We start from the raw sequence: 16,330 nt of genomic DNA on the forward strand, positions 1-16,330 counted from the left end.
ACCTCCTTGTTGGCTGAAAGGGACCAACAAGTTCAAAGCCACAATTCATCCAACAGGAAAAAGAGGAATGGAGATAAAAAAATGCCAATGTGGAGGAGCGGCTGCACTTGAAACTGTGGTTCGTTTAGTTGTTGACTTCCCTGTGGTGAAAAACAAATTGCTATTAATATAAGGTATTGTGAATATTTCCCCTGAAGTAGGTCCACCAATTACGTCTGAAAATACTGCAATAAATACCTGTTAATTCCCCTTTTCCTGCATGTGGTAGGATTAGACCAACAGAATACTGCAAATATGGTACAAAAACAAATATAAGTATAAGGGGTCATTCCAATCTTGTTATAATACAGCCTTACTCATGTGTCTAAATGCATGCAACTACAAGACATACCTATTAGCCATATTAATCTTCTTGTCACACTTCTTGAAGAAATGGCAGCATTCTGTAAACTTAGTAACTGAACATAACATGCAAATAACTTAGGAAAAAGCATAGTAAATCATGCCTAACCATAGGTAATCCTACTTTCTAAGGAATTCAATTTACATTGAATTGTATATGCATTCTGATGTTTTATATTCATTTGGTTTATAGATCAATGTTACAGTAAATTAGGATGACTGGAGTGCAAAAGAAAATTCCAGAAATCGTCTTTAGAGTAGATAAGCATAGACTGTGATTATTTTGTGTTTTTTTGCGCAAAACGTGTTACTGGCAATTATGTTACCAGACTTTGATGCTTGTTCATTTCTTGTCTTGCAGGAATTTACGGAAGGTACCCCCATGCATGCCGAGGAGAATTCACTCTGAGCACAACACTCACTCAGGAGCTACTACCAGGAAGTAAGACGTGATGAAGTAATCAGGAAAGTGTTTATGTTACAGGTCTTTAATACTTGTTCGTTTTCTTGTTTGTAAGATTTCACAGAAGAAGGTTCCATGGTCACCATGGGAAATACGCTCTGAACCCGACGTTCAAGAAGGAGTTGCTCGAGAATGCGGAATGCGACAGAGTATTCAGAACAAGGTCTCTTCATAGAAATCTACTGACGAAAACAATGAGATGCCGAGAAAGTAGACAGGTGAGTGCCCGGGCGAACAAGGAAGTGATGCGACACAAGGATTCAGTGGTCGATAGATTGGAATGGTAAGCAGCTTAGTGGAGGACGGTGCACATTTTAAGGACAGCGTGGAAGGCCCTCATTGATAACGATAAACTCTGCCCACTCCTTCAATGTGTGCGTGGTGGAGACAGCCACCAGCAAGCCTGACAGCTTGGGAGACTCTCGGTTGAGCATCAATTAAAGAAATAGCGCATTCTGATTTGCGCAGGGAGCTTTATTTTCCTTGCACAAATTCACTCCTTTGGGAGTCAGACTGCTGCAGGAGCGAGCGCTCTGACTGGCTGCCAGCAACATCAGAAAAATGTTGCTCGCAGCCATTAGAGAATTTGGAGACTTAGACTCCTGCCCTGAAGATTGCTAAAAATAAAGATAAGGGGTCAGGGTAAGGATACCCTGCTCCTTTGGCCCCATGGGGGGGCAGATGGACCCACCTCCCAGGGCCAAATTAAAAATAAAAAGAGGTAATTTTTTCTGCGAACCTCTGGGACTCCCACAGGATTGTAAAAGAAAAAGAAAAAGAAAAGGCGGCCTGGAGCCGCTTTCTTTTATTAAAGGGATGGAACATGCAGCCCCCTTGCCAATCCATCATAGGCCCTGGGTAGTCCACCCCTGGAGCCGGATTTCATAAGGGGGATGGGGCACGCAGCCACCCTCCCCGATCCATTATGGGCTTTAGGGATGTGTACAAAAGGAGAGTGGGGCCCTCCCCAAGCCTTGAAAGGCACTGGGGACCTCCTCCCCCGGGACGATTTAATTAAAAGGAAGGGGGCTGCAGGACTTCCCTCTCCTAGCCATTATATGCAAGGGGGAGCCCATACCCATGGAAGAAATGTCCAGGAGGGGAGGGATGCTGCGTGGGCCCCTCTCCCGAGCCTTTAAAAGGGAATGGGGATCCCATCTCCCAGGGCCTCTATTTATACTTAGTGAGGTAGTTTTCGCTCCCACCCTCCCCAAGCCATTAATGGGTGTGGGGCCCCATTTTCCAGGTCAGTTCACGTGATGTGCCTATTGAGAATACCCTGTGACACAGCAGTGCCCCTACTTGCTTCAGCGTGGGCAGGGAAATTTCTGTTTGCTCCCGCCTGTTAGGAGCATTTTTTTAACTCTCGCCAACTGTAGCAAATATAAAGTCTGCTCCCAGCTGGCAGGAGATTTAAATAGACTCCCATCTGCTGGAAGCAGACTTTTCATTTGTTTCCCTGCCCGCTTGCACTAAAGATGGAGGCAGACATCTTGAATGCACATCACAGACTCTATAAGGGAACTAATGGTCTGTGTTTTTAAAAACCATTCTTTTATTGGTGATTTAGTTTTAGCCTTTCACAACATCCATCTATTTTTGCATTCAGACCTAGGATCAGCAGTAGAGGAAAAAGACTTAATCAAGCTACCCAGTAACGTTTCAGAGAATAAAAGGATGAGTAATACACTTGTAAGATTGCCTGTATCCATCATAATGATTATTGAGTATGATAAGCAGAGGACTTTGCCTGGACTATCCACATGCATTGTATTATAGTTACCTGAGAAAGATATTGTTGCACTGTTTCCTAATGTATGCCCGCAAGCCCAGGAACTTTCCGTACACCCGATGTAGAATAGTCTTCAAGTACTCACGCTCCCGAGGGTCTTCACTGTCAAAGAGATCCAGAAGCTAGAGAAACAAGAGGGAAAACCAACAGATCAAATTAGAAGAAACACAATCCCGACAGCTGATGAAAAGATTTTGCTATCTTGGGAGGTATCATGTATGTGAAAGAAAGCTCAGAAGGCCTAGAAAGACTCATGAGCGGCAATGAGCTCAGCAGGTGAGAAGTGATGCTCAACTGGTCTAGGAGATCAGCTGACCAGAAAGGCTTTATTTACAAAGAAAGATCACTAGGCCAGGGAGTCTTAGATGTAACCTTAAAGTCCAGAAGCCTGCTACTCTCTCACGAAGGTAAGCTCAAGAGGTATGAGATGTGTCTCCAATTAAAGCACGGTCACCTGGTCAGATAGGTTTCATAGACTGAAGTTTGACAGGCCTGTAAGAGCTAACTTAATAAGGCACGAAAACCAGCCCTGAATAGTCTCAGAAGGTAAGATCACTACGCTTGGGCCACCTCACTTAAGAGGGACTGGTAAACAGGTCTCAGTGGTCTGGCTTCTTAAAGTGACTATAAGTGGTCTGGGACATTTCAACTAAGATCTGGCCTGGAGGCCAGTTTCACAATTATGAAGGTAAGCTCAGCAGGTTAACAGGTCTCAGTACTGAAGGCAAGCCCAGCATGTGTTGGAAATCTCATTCACAAAGGTACTCTGAGTAGACTTGGAAGGTATTGCCGATGAAGGTAAGCTGAGCAGGTTTAGGAGTTAGTTCTGTTTCACTTGAAAGAAGGTCAGCATGCCAGGGGTCTCTTTTATGAAGGTAAGCTCAGAAAGACGATGAGGTCCCGTGGCCAGGGAAGTCTCACACATGGTAAGTAAGCTTAGCTCTCTCTGGTGGGGCATAGTTTGTCGGTCATACAAATGTAAGATCATTTGGCCTTCTTGGAGGTGTCACTTGTGAATGTAAGCTTTATAAAACTCAAAAGGTCTCACTTGTTAAGGCATAGTCACCAAAAACAAGGGATCTTATTTCACTATTAAGATTTGGTAATGGCACAGGTAGCTCAGACTGCACTCTATTTAGTAACAATGGATGCTTTAAGTATAAAATCAGCTCTGCGCTGGATGACTTATCACCCACCATTGTTGACGGCTAAATGTGAATCTAGGCTTTAGCATGTTTTTACATTTAAAACAAGCCAGTTCTTTAGTTACAATAGATCCACCTGGGCCAGCAAAGATATGCTGAGATGGAAGTGATAAATGGATAATAGCTACGCCACAGTTATTACTGTTCTCTCAATGGCATCTCCTCTTTGAAACAGATCGGAGAAACATTAAATCTATTTTGAACATAATTATGTAATATCTGCAATAAACACAAGAGACTTTGGCCCTCATTAAGAACATGGCAGGTTGGCCTGCCATGCCGGCTGAAACCGTCAGCCGGCATGGCGGGCCAACACGCCACATTCTGAACAGGGTGAGGGCCGCCACGGCTGCCCCAGGTGCAGAATGGAGCCAGGAATAACTTTTCACTGTCTGTGGCCTTCATCCCACCCCTTGCAGGTAGCCAATCCACACCGCTCACAGCCAGCAGCCATGTGTAGCATGTGACTGGCTGTGGGCCAGGGCTTTCGCCCAACACACACGGGTGGTGAATCCCCCTGCTGTGCATGAGCTATGTACAGCGGGGTGTTGAGTGCTCGGCCTAGCGCCCAACCCCACTGCACACATGCTTTTCCTACGGAAATGTAGTCCTAACTATAACTAACCAATGAATATATATTGCATATGAAAAAAGAAATGTAAAACCTTACTTGTAGTTAGGAAAACTTTTATTTTTTCTATTCAAACCACTCTTAAAGTACATAAACTTAAAAAATTATAAAGTTATAGATATAGCTCGCTTTACAATTTATCCACCACATTCAAATTATTATAACTAGTGCACCTTGTTACACACTCTCTTCACCTCGTTAACCAGATAACACTAACTATAACTCAATACTATACCATCAACTGTGTTGTGACAAATGGTTTAATTTGAGAAGTTATAAGTCTTGTTATGAGTGCTATGCCTTCACATGCTATAGGCGATGCAGTATGCAAAGGCATAACCAGAGTTAGGAAAAGGTATGAGTTGTAGTTAATGTAATGTGGCGAGTGACAGGACAAGACTATGTTCAGAGGTGTGAGTCATATGCACAAACACGCACACAACACCCCCAGCCCCCTCCATTCACACACACACAACACTCGACAACACCCCCATCCCTGTAATGACCCCCCCCCAATTCCCGGACTGACACTCAACACACCACCCTCCTATCAGACGATCACCATACCTGGTGATCGCGGTGGTCATCCACGTGGGAACTGGGTCCATGACGCTTACTCCGTCGCCAGCGTCTCAAAAACACAACACTGCCACACCGTTTACAATGTTGTAATACTGCGGGCAGTGTTGTGGTGACATGGTGGTGGTGACGGAGCAAGCTCCACTAGACCGCCGACCACCAGTATGGCACCTGGCGGCTTCCCCGCAAAATAGTGGTGGAGAGCAGCCAGCAGCCGTAATATGGCAGTCTGAAGACTGCCAACACTGGCGGTCATGGTGGGCGTGACTTTGGCGGTCTACTAAAAAGACCACCGAAGTCATAGTGTGTGCCGTCATTCGAGTAGAATGGAATGGGGAGTAGAGTGGAATAGAGTGAAGTCGAGTAGCTTGGAGTGACGCAGCGTAGCATATTAGCAGGTAATGTGTTATACAGTGCAGTTTGTTGGTGTGTCATAGAGTGCAGTGGATTATTGTAGTGTTGAGCAGTGTGTTGTACAGTGTAGTGGAGTGCTGAACAGAAGAGCTGAATGTTGTACAGCTGAGTCAACTGGAGAGTCGTGAAATGAAGTGTGATGGAGTGAGGTGTCATCGAGTAGAGTCTCATAGCATGGCATAAATTGTAGTAGAGTGTAGCAGCATAGAATGGAGTATAGTGTTGTACAGTTCAGTGATGTTGAGTGCAGTGTTGTACAGCAGAGTGTCAGAGTCTTGCACAGTATAGTGTCATACAGTGGAGCGTCATTACTTGTGAGAACACAGTGCAATGTAGAGTGCCGAGTTATTGTTTGTGTTGTCTAGTTAGCAAGCTAAAAAGAGTGTATAATGAGGTGCACTACTTATAATAATTTGAAGGTGGTGGATAAATTGTAAATGAAAGCTATAACTATAGAATTTTTTTAATTTGTTAATTTTGTTTTTTTGGCAAAAAGGTTTCCATAACTATAACTAATATTTGACATTTGTTTCTTCCATTGAATTTCAATGTTTTTTTGAAGTGTTATTAAAAATGTGTTTCATGTCATAGAGTCCAGTGTCGTTGAGTGGAATGTTATGTGGGGTGTCATACAGAACAGTGCATGAGTGTTGTAAATTCTATTCTCGTACAGTGGAGTATTGTATAGCGGAACAGAGTAGAGTGGAGTGGTGTTTCTAACAGTATAGTAAAGTGTTATATAGTGTAATGGCATGGTGTCTCATATAGGGGAGTCAAGTATCGTAGAGTGCAGCAGCGAGTTGTACAGTGGGCTGGCATGTCATACAGTAGAGCAGGGTGTTTTAATCTGTCAGAGTTGAGTGTTTTACAATGCAGTAGGGTGAAGTTGAGTGTCGTAAAGTGGAATATCACTGTATGGAGTGTCGTAGAGCATAGTGGAGGAAAGTGTCGTAGAATGGATTGGGGTGTCATATAGTGCAGTAGGGTATCAGAGAGGAGTGGAGTGTAGTCCAATGTCCTACAGTGTAGAACAGTGGCAGAGAGATGGATACAGAGCGGAGTAGAGTGTTAAAGAGTGTAGTACATTGTAGAGTGGTGTTGCATACAATGTAGTAGTGTCGGACAGCGCATCGGCATAGAGGGGAGTATGGTACATTGGGTTAGAGTGGCCTATAGTTAAGAGGAGTATATTGGAGTGCGGTAGAGAGGCATAAAGTGTCAGAGTGGAGTGGCATGTCAGACTATAGCTACGTGGGTTACAGCAGAGTGGAGTGGTGAAGAATACAGTTGAGTAAAGTATCATAAATTAGAGTGCTGTGTTGTACAGTAGAGTGTAGTGGGGTGTCGTACAGTACAGGAAAGTAGTGTAGACTACAGTAGAGTGTCATACAGTCGGCTTGAGTTTTGTAGAGTGGAGTGGTGTACGGTACAGTGTTGTAGAGTGTGACAGAGGATTGACATGTAGTGTTATAGAGTACAATGTCAGACTGGCGTAGATTGGAGTGGCCTAGAGTGGAGTACTGCATCGTACAGCAGAGGGGAGTAAAGTGGGGAGCAGTTGCATACAAAGAGTTGTGTACAGTGTCAAATAGTGGGCTACAGTATCCTAGAGCGTCATAGGGTGGAGTAGAGTGTTGTAGAATGTAGTACAGTGGAGCTGCACAGAGTACAGAAGTGTGTCAAACAGTGGAGATCCATACAGTGGATTGTTGTACAGTAGCGTAAAGTGGGGTAACGTCTCATTCAGTGGAGTACTGTTGAGTTGAGTGGGGGTAAAGAAGGTTGGAGTAAAGTATAATAGGGTGGAATGGCATGTCGTACAGTAGAGTGGCATTAAGTGGAGAGCAGTGACTAGTGTAGGTAGTAAACTGCTATAAATTACAATGGACTCTCGTACAGTAGAGTAGGGTGCTGTGTCGTAGAATACAGAAAAGTGCTATAGAGTGGAATAGAGTATTGTACAATGGAGTGTATGGGTATAGAGTGTAGTATGACTTGGACAGTGGAGTGTATGGGGGTGGAGTAGAGTGCCATAAAGTGTAGTAGACATTTATAGAGTGCCGTTATCTAGAGTGGAGGAGAGTGTTGTGCAGGGGAGTAGCATACACTGCAGTGGCATAGAGTAGATTGCCGTACAATGGAGTAGCTTACAGTGGAATAGCGTACAGTTCAATAGCATACTATGGAATGTAGAAGAGCGGAGTGGCATAGAGTGGAATAGTGTAGAGCAGAATGGTATAAAGTGGAAGGGGGTAGAGTGGAGTAGGGTATGGTGGATTAGCACAAAGCGGATTGGCGCATTTCGAAGTGGTGTAGTGTAGAGTAACGTAAACTGTTATAAATTGGAGTGGCGTCTCAAAATAGAGTGGAGCGCCGTGTCAAACAGTGTGGGAAACAGATGTAGAGTGGAGTAGTGTGTTATACAATACAGGGTATGGACACAGAGTCTAGTACAAATTTGGACAGAGGAGTCTTTATGGACAGAGTGGAGTCTAGTAGAGTAGCATAGTGTGTAGTTGAGTTCTGTAGAGTGAGGTTATGTAGAGTAGAGGAGAGTATACTGAAGTGAAGTAGAGTGGAGTAACGTACACTGGAGCGGCATACAGTGGAATAGAGTAGAGTGGAGTGACGCAGAGTATAATAGCATGTAGTGTAGTAACGTATAGTGTACAGTCGCAGAGTGGAGTAGAGTGTAATAGCATACAGAGGAGTGGCGTACAGTACATTGGAGTGACATCATTAGGAATAGCCTAAAATGGAGTGGCATGCAGTGGAGAGGGGTTCAGTGTTATACCATACAGTACCATGGTGAAGACTGAAATTCCGTAGTGTGATAGCACAGAATGGAGTTGCGTAAGGTGTAATAGCAGAGTGGAGTACAGTGGAGTGGTGCAGAGTGGAATAGCGTAGAGTGGAGTGGCGTAGACTGGAGTAGCTTACAGTGGAGTCGGGAAGAGTGGAATAGCGTGGAGTGGCACAGAGTAGAATGGCATCCAGTGTACTAACATAGAATGGAGTGGCGTGGAGTGGAGTAGAGTACAGTGGAGTGGCATCCACTGGAGTAGTGTACAGGGGAGTGGTATAGAATGGAGTGGCAGAGTATAATAGCGTATAGAGGAGTTGCTTACAGTGCAGTGGTGTACAGTGAAATGGTGTAGACTGGAGTGGCGTATACTGGAATAGGTTAGAGTGTTAATAGCATACAGTGGAGTGGCATCCAAAGGAATAGTGTAGAAAGTAGTGGTGTAAAATGGAGTGGCATACACTGGAGTGGCGTAGAGTGGAGTAACGTATAGTGTAGTGCAGCGGCGTTTGGCGAGTAGGCAGAGTGGGGGGTTGAGCAAATGTGGTGTTGATGCGTGCATGCATGCAAGGTGAGTGATGTGTGTAAATAAAAAGAAAAAAACACGATGCTTGCTGCACGACATCCGACGTCCTCCTCGCCTTGGTCTCCAGCATATTCCTTTGAGTAATCCTGGAGCTGCTCTCATGCTGATAACCAGCATGATAGAAGCATCAGGATTGGAGGGAGTGGTCTGTCTCAGCGCTCTCAAGAGCACTGAAAGCCTGTGCTTTCTCTAACCCAGCTGTCTCAAGACAGCTAGGGTCAAGACGTTTAAAATGTGCATGTTTGGCTGACCGTCGGAAGACGGACGGCCAAAAAGACAAATGCACTTTAAGCTATGCACAGCCACTGCTGCCACTCCGCAGCAGTGGTCCTGCCCTGTCCTGACACTCGGTTCAGGATGGGAGGATGGAAAATAAAATGGTAATAAATTAACTTTATTTCCATTTTATTTTTCATCCCTGGGGGGCATATTAGGCAGATGGGTGATGCTCCTCTATCCTGATGGAGGAGCTGCTTCTGGTGCAGAGGCATACAATGAAATAGGATACAGTGGAGTGGCGTAAACTGAAGTAACTTAGTGTGAATTTGTGGAAAGTGTAATAGCACAGAGTGGATTGGTGTAGAGTGTACTGTAGCAGAGTATAATAGTGGTTAGTTGAGTAGCATACACTGGAGTATGATACAGTGGAGTGGCATACAGCGGAATAGCGTACAGTGGAATGTTGTAGGGTGGAGTGGCATACTGTGGAATAGCATAAAGGGGAGTGGTGTACAGTGGAACAGTGTACAGTGGAACAGCATACAGTGCAGTAGCATCCAGTGGAGTGGCATAGAGTAGAGGTGCGTGCAGTGTAAGAATGTAAAGTGTAATGGCGTAGAGTGGAGTTGTGTGCAGTGTAATAGTGTAGAGTGGAATGGTGTGGAGTGGCCATATAGTGCCGAGACAGAGTGGCGTGGTGTGGAGTGAAATAGCGTATAGTGTAGAGGAGTACAGTGGTGTGGCATTGAGCGAAGTTGCTTAAAGTGGAGTAGGGTACGGATGGTATGCAGAGTAAAGCAAATCAGCGAATTGCGCTGCCTTGCATTTCTGCAGATTTACCAATCAACACAGGGCCTGGCATGGTGGTACAGGTTGCTTTGTAAAGCTCTCCTATGTATTGAGTTGCCAATTTTGCATGGCCTCATGCATGACACAGGTATGGCAATACAATAATGCAGCTAGGCCTTAGTTATATTTTGGGTTATTGCATACCACAGTATAGTTGTGGTTTACAGTGGTAAATGGCAATGACAAGTCAGTATGTATTTGGGTAATAGTAGCTTTTCGAAAAGGAAAAGGCAGCCATATTGTTTTCAGTACAGTTTGGCGGTGTTCTATGTTAGGGCCTTAGAATTATGTATGTAGTAGTTTTTTTGTCGTTCGCTAAGTATTACCACTTTATTGATGTGGTACTAGGTAAAGAAATGTATTTATATATATATATATATATATATTTTTTTTTCTTCATATTTTTAAATAAGTTTACGAAGTACTGTACCTAGTCAGTACTGCAATTTTGAGAAAATGTTTAACACTTTTTTTTTTTAATTGCACTGTATTTGCACCATATTTTTAGATCTTTCCCCAGTTCTCCCTACACATTTTCTTTTTTAAAAAAAATTGTAAATACACTGTACAACACTATATTTGTGATATATAGTTTATTATGGGGTTTTTTCAATATTTAACATGTATGTTTTTTAAGTACCATGGCACTTTCAAGGTAGAAATTGGGTACTCTGTAAAATATATATATATATATATATATTTTTTTAAATATATGGAAACTTGTGATTATTTTTTCTGCCTATTACCACTTTACTAAAGTGGTAACAGGTACGTAAAAATGTAAAACCTAATACTTACCTATATCTATGGCCCTAGCACTGTACACTGGCAAAGCAGTCTTAAAACAACATAGCTGCCATAAACTTTCGTAAAGGTAGTCATTATCCAGATAATGACCTGTCATCATATTGTACCTCAGTAATTTCACAAACTTCGAGTAAGTACCACGGTCACAGATATCACGAATTTGAAGTACCTTTTAACTTAAAAAACACTTATGCTACTTACCTGCAGTACCCAAAAAGGATCATCAGAACACCGTAATGTATAATCCTCCGAAATTTTATGTAAATCTGCTCAGCCATTTTTTTGCACTACATCAAATACAATAGTCTATGGAAAATGCATAGGCAGAAAAATGCATCTTTGCACCCACTTAATGATTTACCATAAAAATTTACATCATCACACAATCTAGAAAATGCTATAGGCCTGGAAAGTTTTGTGGTGATTCTTCAAGTGAGTGGAACCTTGTTAGGAAAAAAAATCCAAAGAATTCCCATCACTGGAAATATTAACTATTACTAAAGAGTGGCAATCAGATTTAATGTGATTTCTTTCTATCCATTGTACTTGTTAAATACATGTTTATTGGTTTACTTAATCATGTGACTGTAAATGTGTCTGCTAGTTGTCTGTGTAGTAATTCTCAAAATTTACATATGCAGTCTAGTTTATGTTTTGGGCTTCCTTGCTAGTTTTAGTAGAATTGTAAATATGACGATCAAAGTGAATGAAAGTCAATTAATGTTATGAAAATTGTAATTATTTTTTCCTATGGTGAATTATCACGTCCTTCATATTGTAGTACTTTTCCATTTTGTTGCACAGAAGTGCATAAAGAAGCTACTTTTTGTTTGGCTTGCTAGGCATAGTTTTATTTTATCAGTCAGAGAGCAAACAAAACGTATGTAGATTAAGATGTATTCTATTTGTTATGTAATCGTTTATTTGTTTCCATTAGCACGTGACCATAAATCGGTCTTTCAGTTGTTCATGTAGCAAATCTAAAACCTTACATATGTAACCTATTTTATGTTTGGGTCTTCCTTGCTACTTTTAGTAGGACTGAGCTACACATGAAGGCCTCAGTCAATGAAAGCCAATAACTGTTACAAAAATTTAGATTATTATTTTACCTACTGACCAATCATCATGTCCTCCATATAATAATTTGTGTAGCTCACTGCTAGGTCACTTTTCCTATGTGTTGCATGGGAGTGCATAAGAAAGATGTTTTTTTGTTTGGCTTGATCCGTACAGTTTTATTTTGTGAGCTAGATAGCATGCAAAGAAAAATTATGTAGATTAAGATGTATTCTATTTGTTATGTATGTGTTTATTGGTTGCTATTAGCATACGACCATAAATGGGTCTTTTAGCTGTACAAGTAGTAAATCTGAAACTTTACATATGCGATCTGGTTTATTTTTGGGGCTTCCTTGCAACTTTTAGTAGGATTATGCTACATATGAAGGCCAAAATGAATGAAAGCCAATCCTTCTTGTTATTAATTGAGACTACTATTATTTCCTCAATGGCCAATTTTCATGTCCGCCACACAGTTGTTTGTGTAGGGATTGAGCCGAAGCGCCATCCACGGAGGGACTCCCTGTTCCAACAGTCCCCAGGAGTGGGTGGAGCCAGCAGCGGAGCGCTTATAGCATGTTAGAGATCCTGCTGCGCGGGTTGAGTGGCAGCACCATCCTCGGAGGGACTCCCTGTCCCAGCAGGCCCCAGGTGAGGGCAGAGCCAGCAGCGGAGCGCTTATAGCGCCTTGGAGATCCCGCTGTGCGGGCCGCGACTGGGCCAAGGGCAGGCCCGTCTGTAACCGGAAGAGGACGGACCAGGCCCCACCTCTTGATTCTAAGGTAGAGGCCTTTCAGCTTGAAATTCTATTTGCTCTTGCTTATATCCTGTGGTTTTTACGATAGTAACTAAAGAATGGGGAAGCATAAAGCCCAAGGGAGTCCTGTGGAGGCAGCCACATCATCCAAAATCCTTAAATCTCATAAAACGTCAGAGATTTTCTAACTGTGTCACCAATAAAATTGATACCTTAATTGAAGAGGTTGAGTCTATGTTAAAAGGGAAGGAGAGTCGAGATACTAAGAGGACAACTAGCATCTCTCTCTCATCCTTCATCAGGCCTAGAACACCCAAAAGGGACAATCCAGCTAGCTGCACAGATCCTGCCCCCAACTTGTTAACGTCAACGGGGTCTGATAATGCAGTTGATCCAGAGGCCGAAAGACAGTGTTCCACGCAAACAGTAAATGTGGGTGTTGTTAAAAGAACCACTACAGTGCATGATATACCTTATTCTAATTATTTTTCCTTATTAGGAGACCTTGACCATAATCCAGAGGAAGGCTGTTTGGATCCAAATTTGGAAGTATCCAGCAGACAGGCTAGAGGTGGAATCTTTCAGATAGAACTGGTCAACTTAATTATGGACCTAAGACAAGAGGTAAAGGACCTAAAACGAATGCTGAAAGAGGCTCTTACCTTTCTTCGTATGAAGAAGAGGGCCAGGGAGATTCCCCCAGAAAAAAGTCTCAAATTCACCCTGCCTACTGCTAAAGAGTGGAGGAATGAACCGGCCTGCGGCCCGATCAGTTACTGACCAGACTAGGACCATTACCGGAAAGTAGTAAAAACGTCCCAGGGTGTCTAGCCATAGCAACCATTCTTTACAGCCCAGCTCCTGCATAGGTGAGCCATGGAATGCTCCCGTAAGGCAATCCACAGAAATCAACTACAAAAGTGACCACTCAATTTATATGTGTAAGGTCCTGCAATTACCTACAAATATTCAGGAAGACAGTCTGTCGTTAAAAAATAAAGCTACCCGTTGGATAAGGCATGTCAGAAAACGTGGCTCCATTATTCACTCAGATATTTTTTTAGCTAAGCGCCATACATGCAAGCCAGGCCACTGGGATACCGTTGAGCTAGTCCTGACTACTCCTGTCTTGGTTAAAGGCCTGATATCCCTGTAGGCCCGTAACCCACCATGCAATGGATCCAATATTGTCCTTCAAACCAACTGGCCTGATTGGGGTATCCCAGCCAAGGAACTAACTGCTACCCCCAAGAGTGGGGTCTCCACCATGGGCTCTGCCGAGCAACCTTCTTTTTTAACTGCCCCTTCTGTGGCTACTATATGGCGGGAGTGCGAGATCCTGGGCAAGCAGCCGAGATCGCCAAAGAAAATGCAAAACTCTGATCTTTCAGACATCAATTGACTAAAAGAATCAGCAAGCTCCTTGAACACCATCTTATTGTATGAGGGTGGCAATTCATTTAGGGATCCGTATGGGTGCTCTCAGGAGACCACCACGGGGGTGACACTCAGGATGAGAGTCCACGGGTAGTAGAAGATACTGTAAGCTTGACTTTAGCACCTCGCCATAAGGTTGCTAACAATATCCATTTAAGACCTAGGCCTTTTTACCCGTCATTAATTACATGGAATATAGGGGGCTTACTGAACAAGATTGATGATCCTGACTGGGGCTCCCTCATTGATTCCTGCAGCATTTGTCTTTCAGGAAACGGGGGCAACCACGAATGTGCATAGACAAAGGTATATTTCATTCTGCAAGGAAGCCATCCCTTGGCCTGCTGGGAGGGCAGGAGGGGGTTTTATCATGTGGGTAAAGATTTCCAAGGCAGGAGAAGTGAAGTAATTTTCATGTGAACTCACCTGACATTTTGGCAGTTTCAATCAAACCAAAACTGGCCCCCCTGCTTCTGTGTGTTAATCTCTACAATAGACCAGGCCCCCCTAGCAAAATCTCAAACTATCTCCTTGCTAAATACCCTTGTGGAAGAATTACTTCCCTAGCATTTTGTCATCAGAGCCTAATTCCCTTTTTGCTGAGTTCTCTAAGGAAGAGGATGCAATATGGGGAATTTCATCTTTCTCCATGTTGAGAAATCAGCCTAAGTATAGTTCAAGGGTGTTGCAGGTTATTGACGTAATGCTGTTGTATGGCCTACGGCCAGGAAATGTGCATTTCCCCCTCAGATATCCCAGCATGCCCCACCTTTTCCAGAGGGTCCTATAGTAGCCTGATCGATTATTTGCTTATTGATGTTAGGATTTGGCACAAAAGTAAGGACCTTAAAGTGAGAGATCAATGTTATAGCGATCATTTTCCCCTTATGCTAGAGTGGGAGAGGTGGTTCCCTGTTCCTGGGACAAATCAACACCAGGAGGTTATGCTCCCTCTGGAGGTGGCAAGTAATCAGCGTGTATTAAGACGGGAAGCTTTCACGAACATAGGCGCAGTAGTTGCCCAAATGTGTGACTTAGGGCCAGATGTAGCAAAGGTTTTTACCCATTCTGTGTCTATGGGAAAAAGTGTTTGTACATATGGCCCTTAGTTTCTAGTTATACAGTTGCCCTTGTAGCCAATCCCCATTCTCCTGACTAGATTATGGCAAAATACGTTGAGCTCTTTGCTTCCCTGAAGGCCCTTTTCACCAGAGAGAACAGGGGAAGCGGGAAGCCTAGAGTGCACAAACAAAATCCATGGTTTAATAACTAATAACGCTTGTAGGAGGGCCAAGTGTGGCCTTTTGGAATCGGTCAGACAACAGGATAGACCAGCTATAATGCTGGCACAGTGCGACTATGCTGCTGTAATCAAGTCTAGCAAAGCACAGCGGGCGGAGGACATATGGCAAGATTTGATGATAGCGGCCAAGGATTCCAATGCAAAGCGGTTTTGGTCCCTGATTTCCCAAGATGGACGAAATTTGAGTTCTAGGCCTGGCTGTCATATCCTTCCAAAAACCTGGATTTCATACTTTACTAAACTTTACGGCCAGGATTTTGTTCCCTTAGTGGATATAGAGAGCGTACACACATATAAGATTGATGAGGTAGATGTTATCATTCCATTCACTAGAAAAGAAACAGAGATAGCCATTATGGCCCAAAAACCAGGGAAGGCTCCTGGGCTAGACGGGATACCGTCTGACCTGTATGAGTCAGATTTGAAATTATGGGGCCCTTACATTAACCAAGTCTCAAATGCTATTTTGGAGAGTAAAATCCTTCCCCATTCCTGGAAGGGCACTATAATCGTCCCTTTTTCTAAGAAAGGGGACAAATCGGTTCCAGGTAATTATAGACGGATCATGCTTTTAGATAAACTCCAGAAGATTTTTTCCTTTCAGGTTTTGGGAAGGCTCGGAGCCTGGATAGAAGAGGATGGGGCCTTAAGCCATTTGCAGGCGGGCTTTAGGCAGAAGCCCGCCATGGTGGACCAGGTCTTCCGCTTTCTCACAATCAAATGGAAGGTGGTGTACCTGGACGGCGGCAGGTTGCTCATTGCCTTTGTAGATCTCAGATCCGCCTTTGATTTGGTCCCCTGTTTCAGGCTATGGAAGATCTTGGCCAAAATTGGAGTCCCAGACCCTTTGTTAAACTTGATCAGGGAATTGTACTCAGAGTTTTGCTAGAGCAAGGTGGGGGAAGGATGGAGAATTATCTGATGAGTTCCCCTTACAGAAAGGCGTTAGACAGGGTTGTGTCCTGGCTCCCACTCTTTTCTTACTTTTCATAAATGCCTTCATTCCATATCTATTTGACAG

At 43.4% G+C, this 16,330-nt stretch overlaps 1 protein-coding gene across 2 annotated transcripts in view; it reads right to left on the bottom strand.

Moving 5' to 3' along the window:
* The window catches only part of PPP2R5B (protein phosphatase 2 regulatory subunit B'beta), a 387,315-nt gene that overhangs the window by 65,873 nt on the left and 305,112 nt on the right, over positions 1-16,330 (bottom strand). For both annotated transcript variants that reach the window (XM_069207984.1, XM_069207985.1), the window contains one exon: positions 2,649-2,779. In XM_069207984.1, the coding sequence (XP_069064085.1) occupies positions 2,649-2,779 (131 nt within the window). The remainder of the gene's footprint in view (positions 1-2,648; positions 2,780-16,330) is intronic.

Source organism: Pleurodeles waltl, chromosome 9 (genome assembly GCF_031143425.1).
Source record: "Pleurodeles waltl isolate 20211129_DDA chromosome 9, aPleWal1.hap1.20221129, whole genome shotgun sequence".
Classification (NCBI taxonomy): Eukaryota; Metazoa; Chordata; class Amphibia; order Caudata; family Salamandridae; genus Pleurodeles; species Pleurodeles waltl.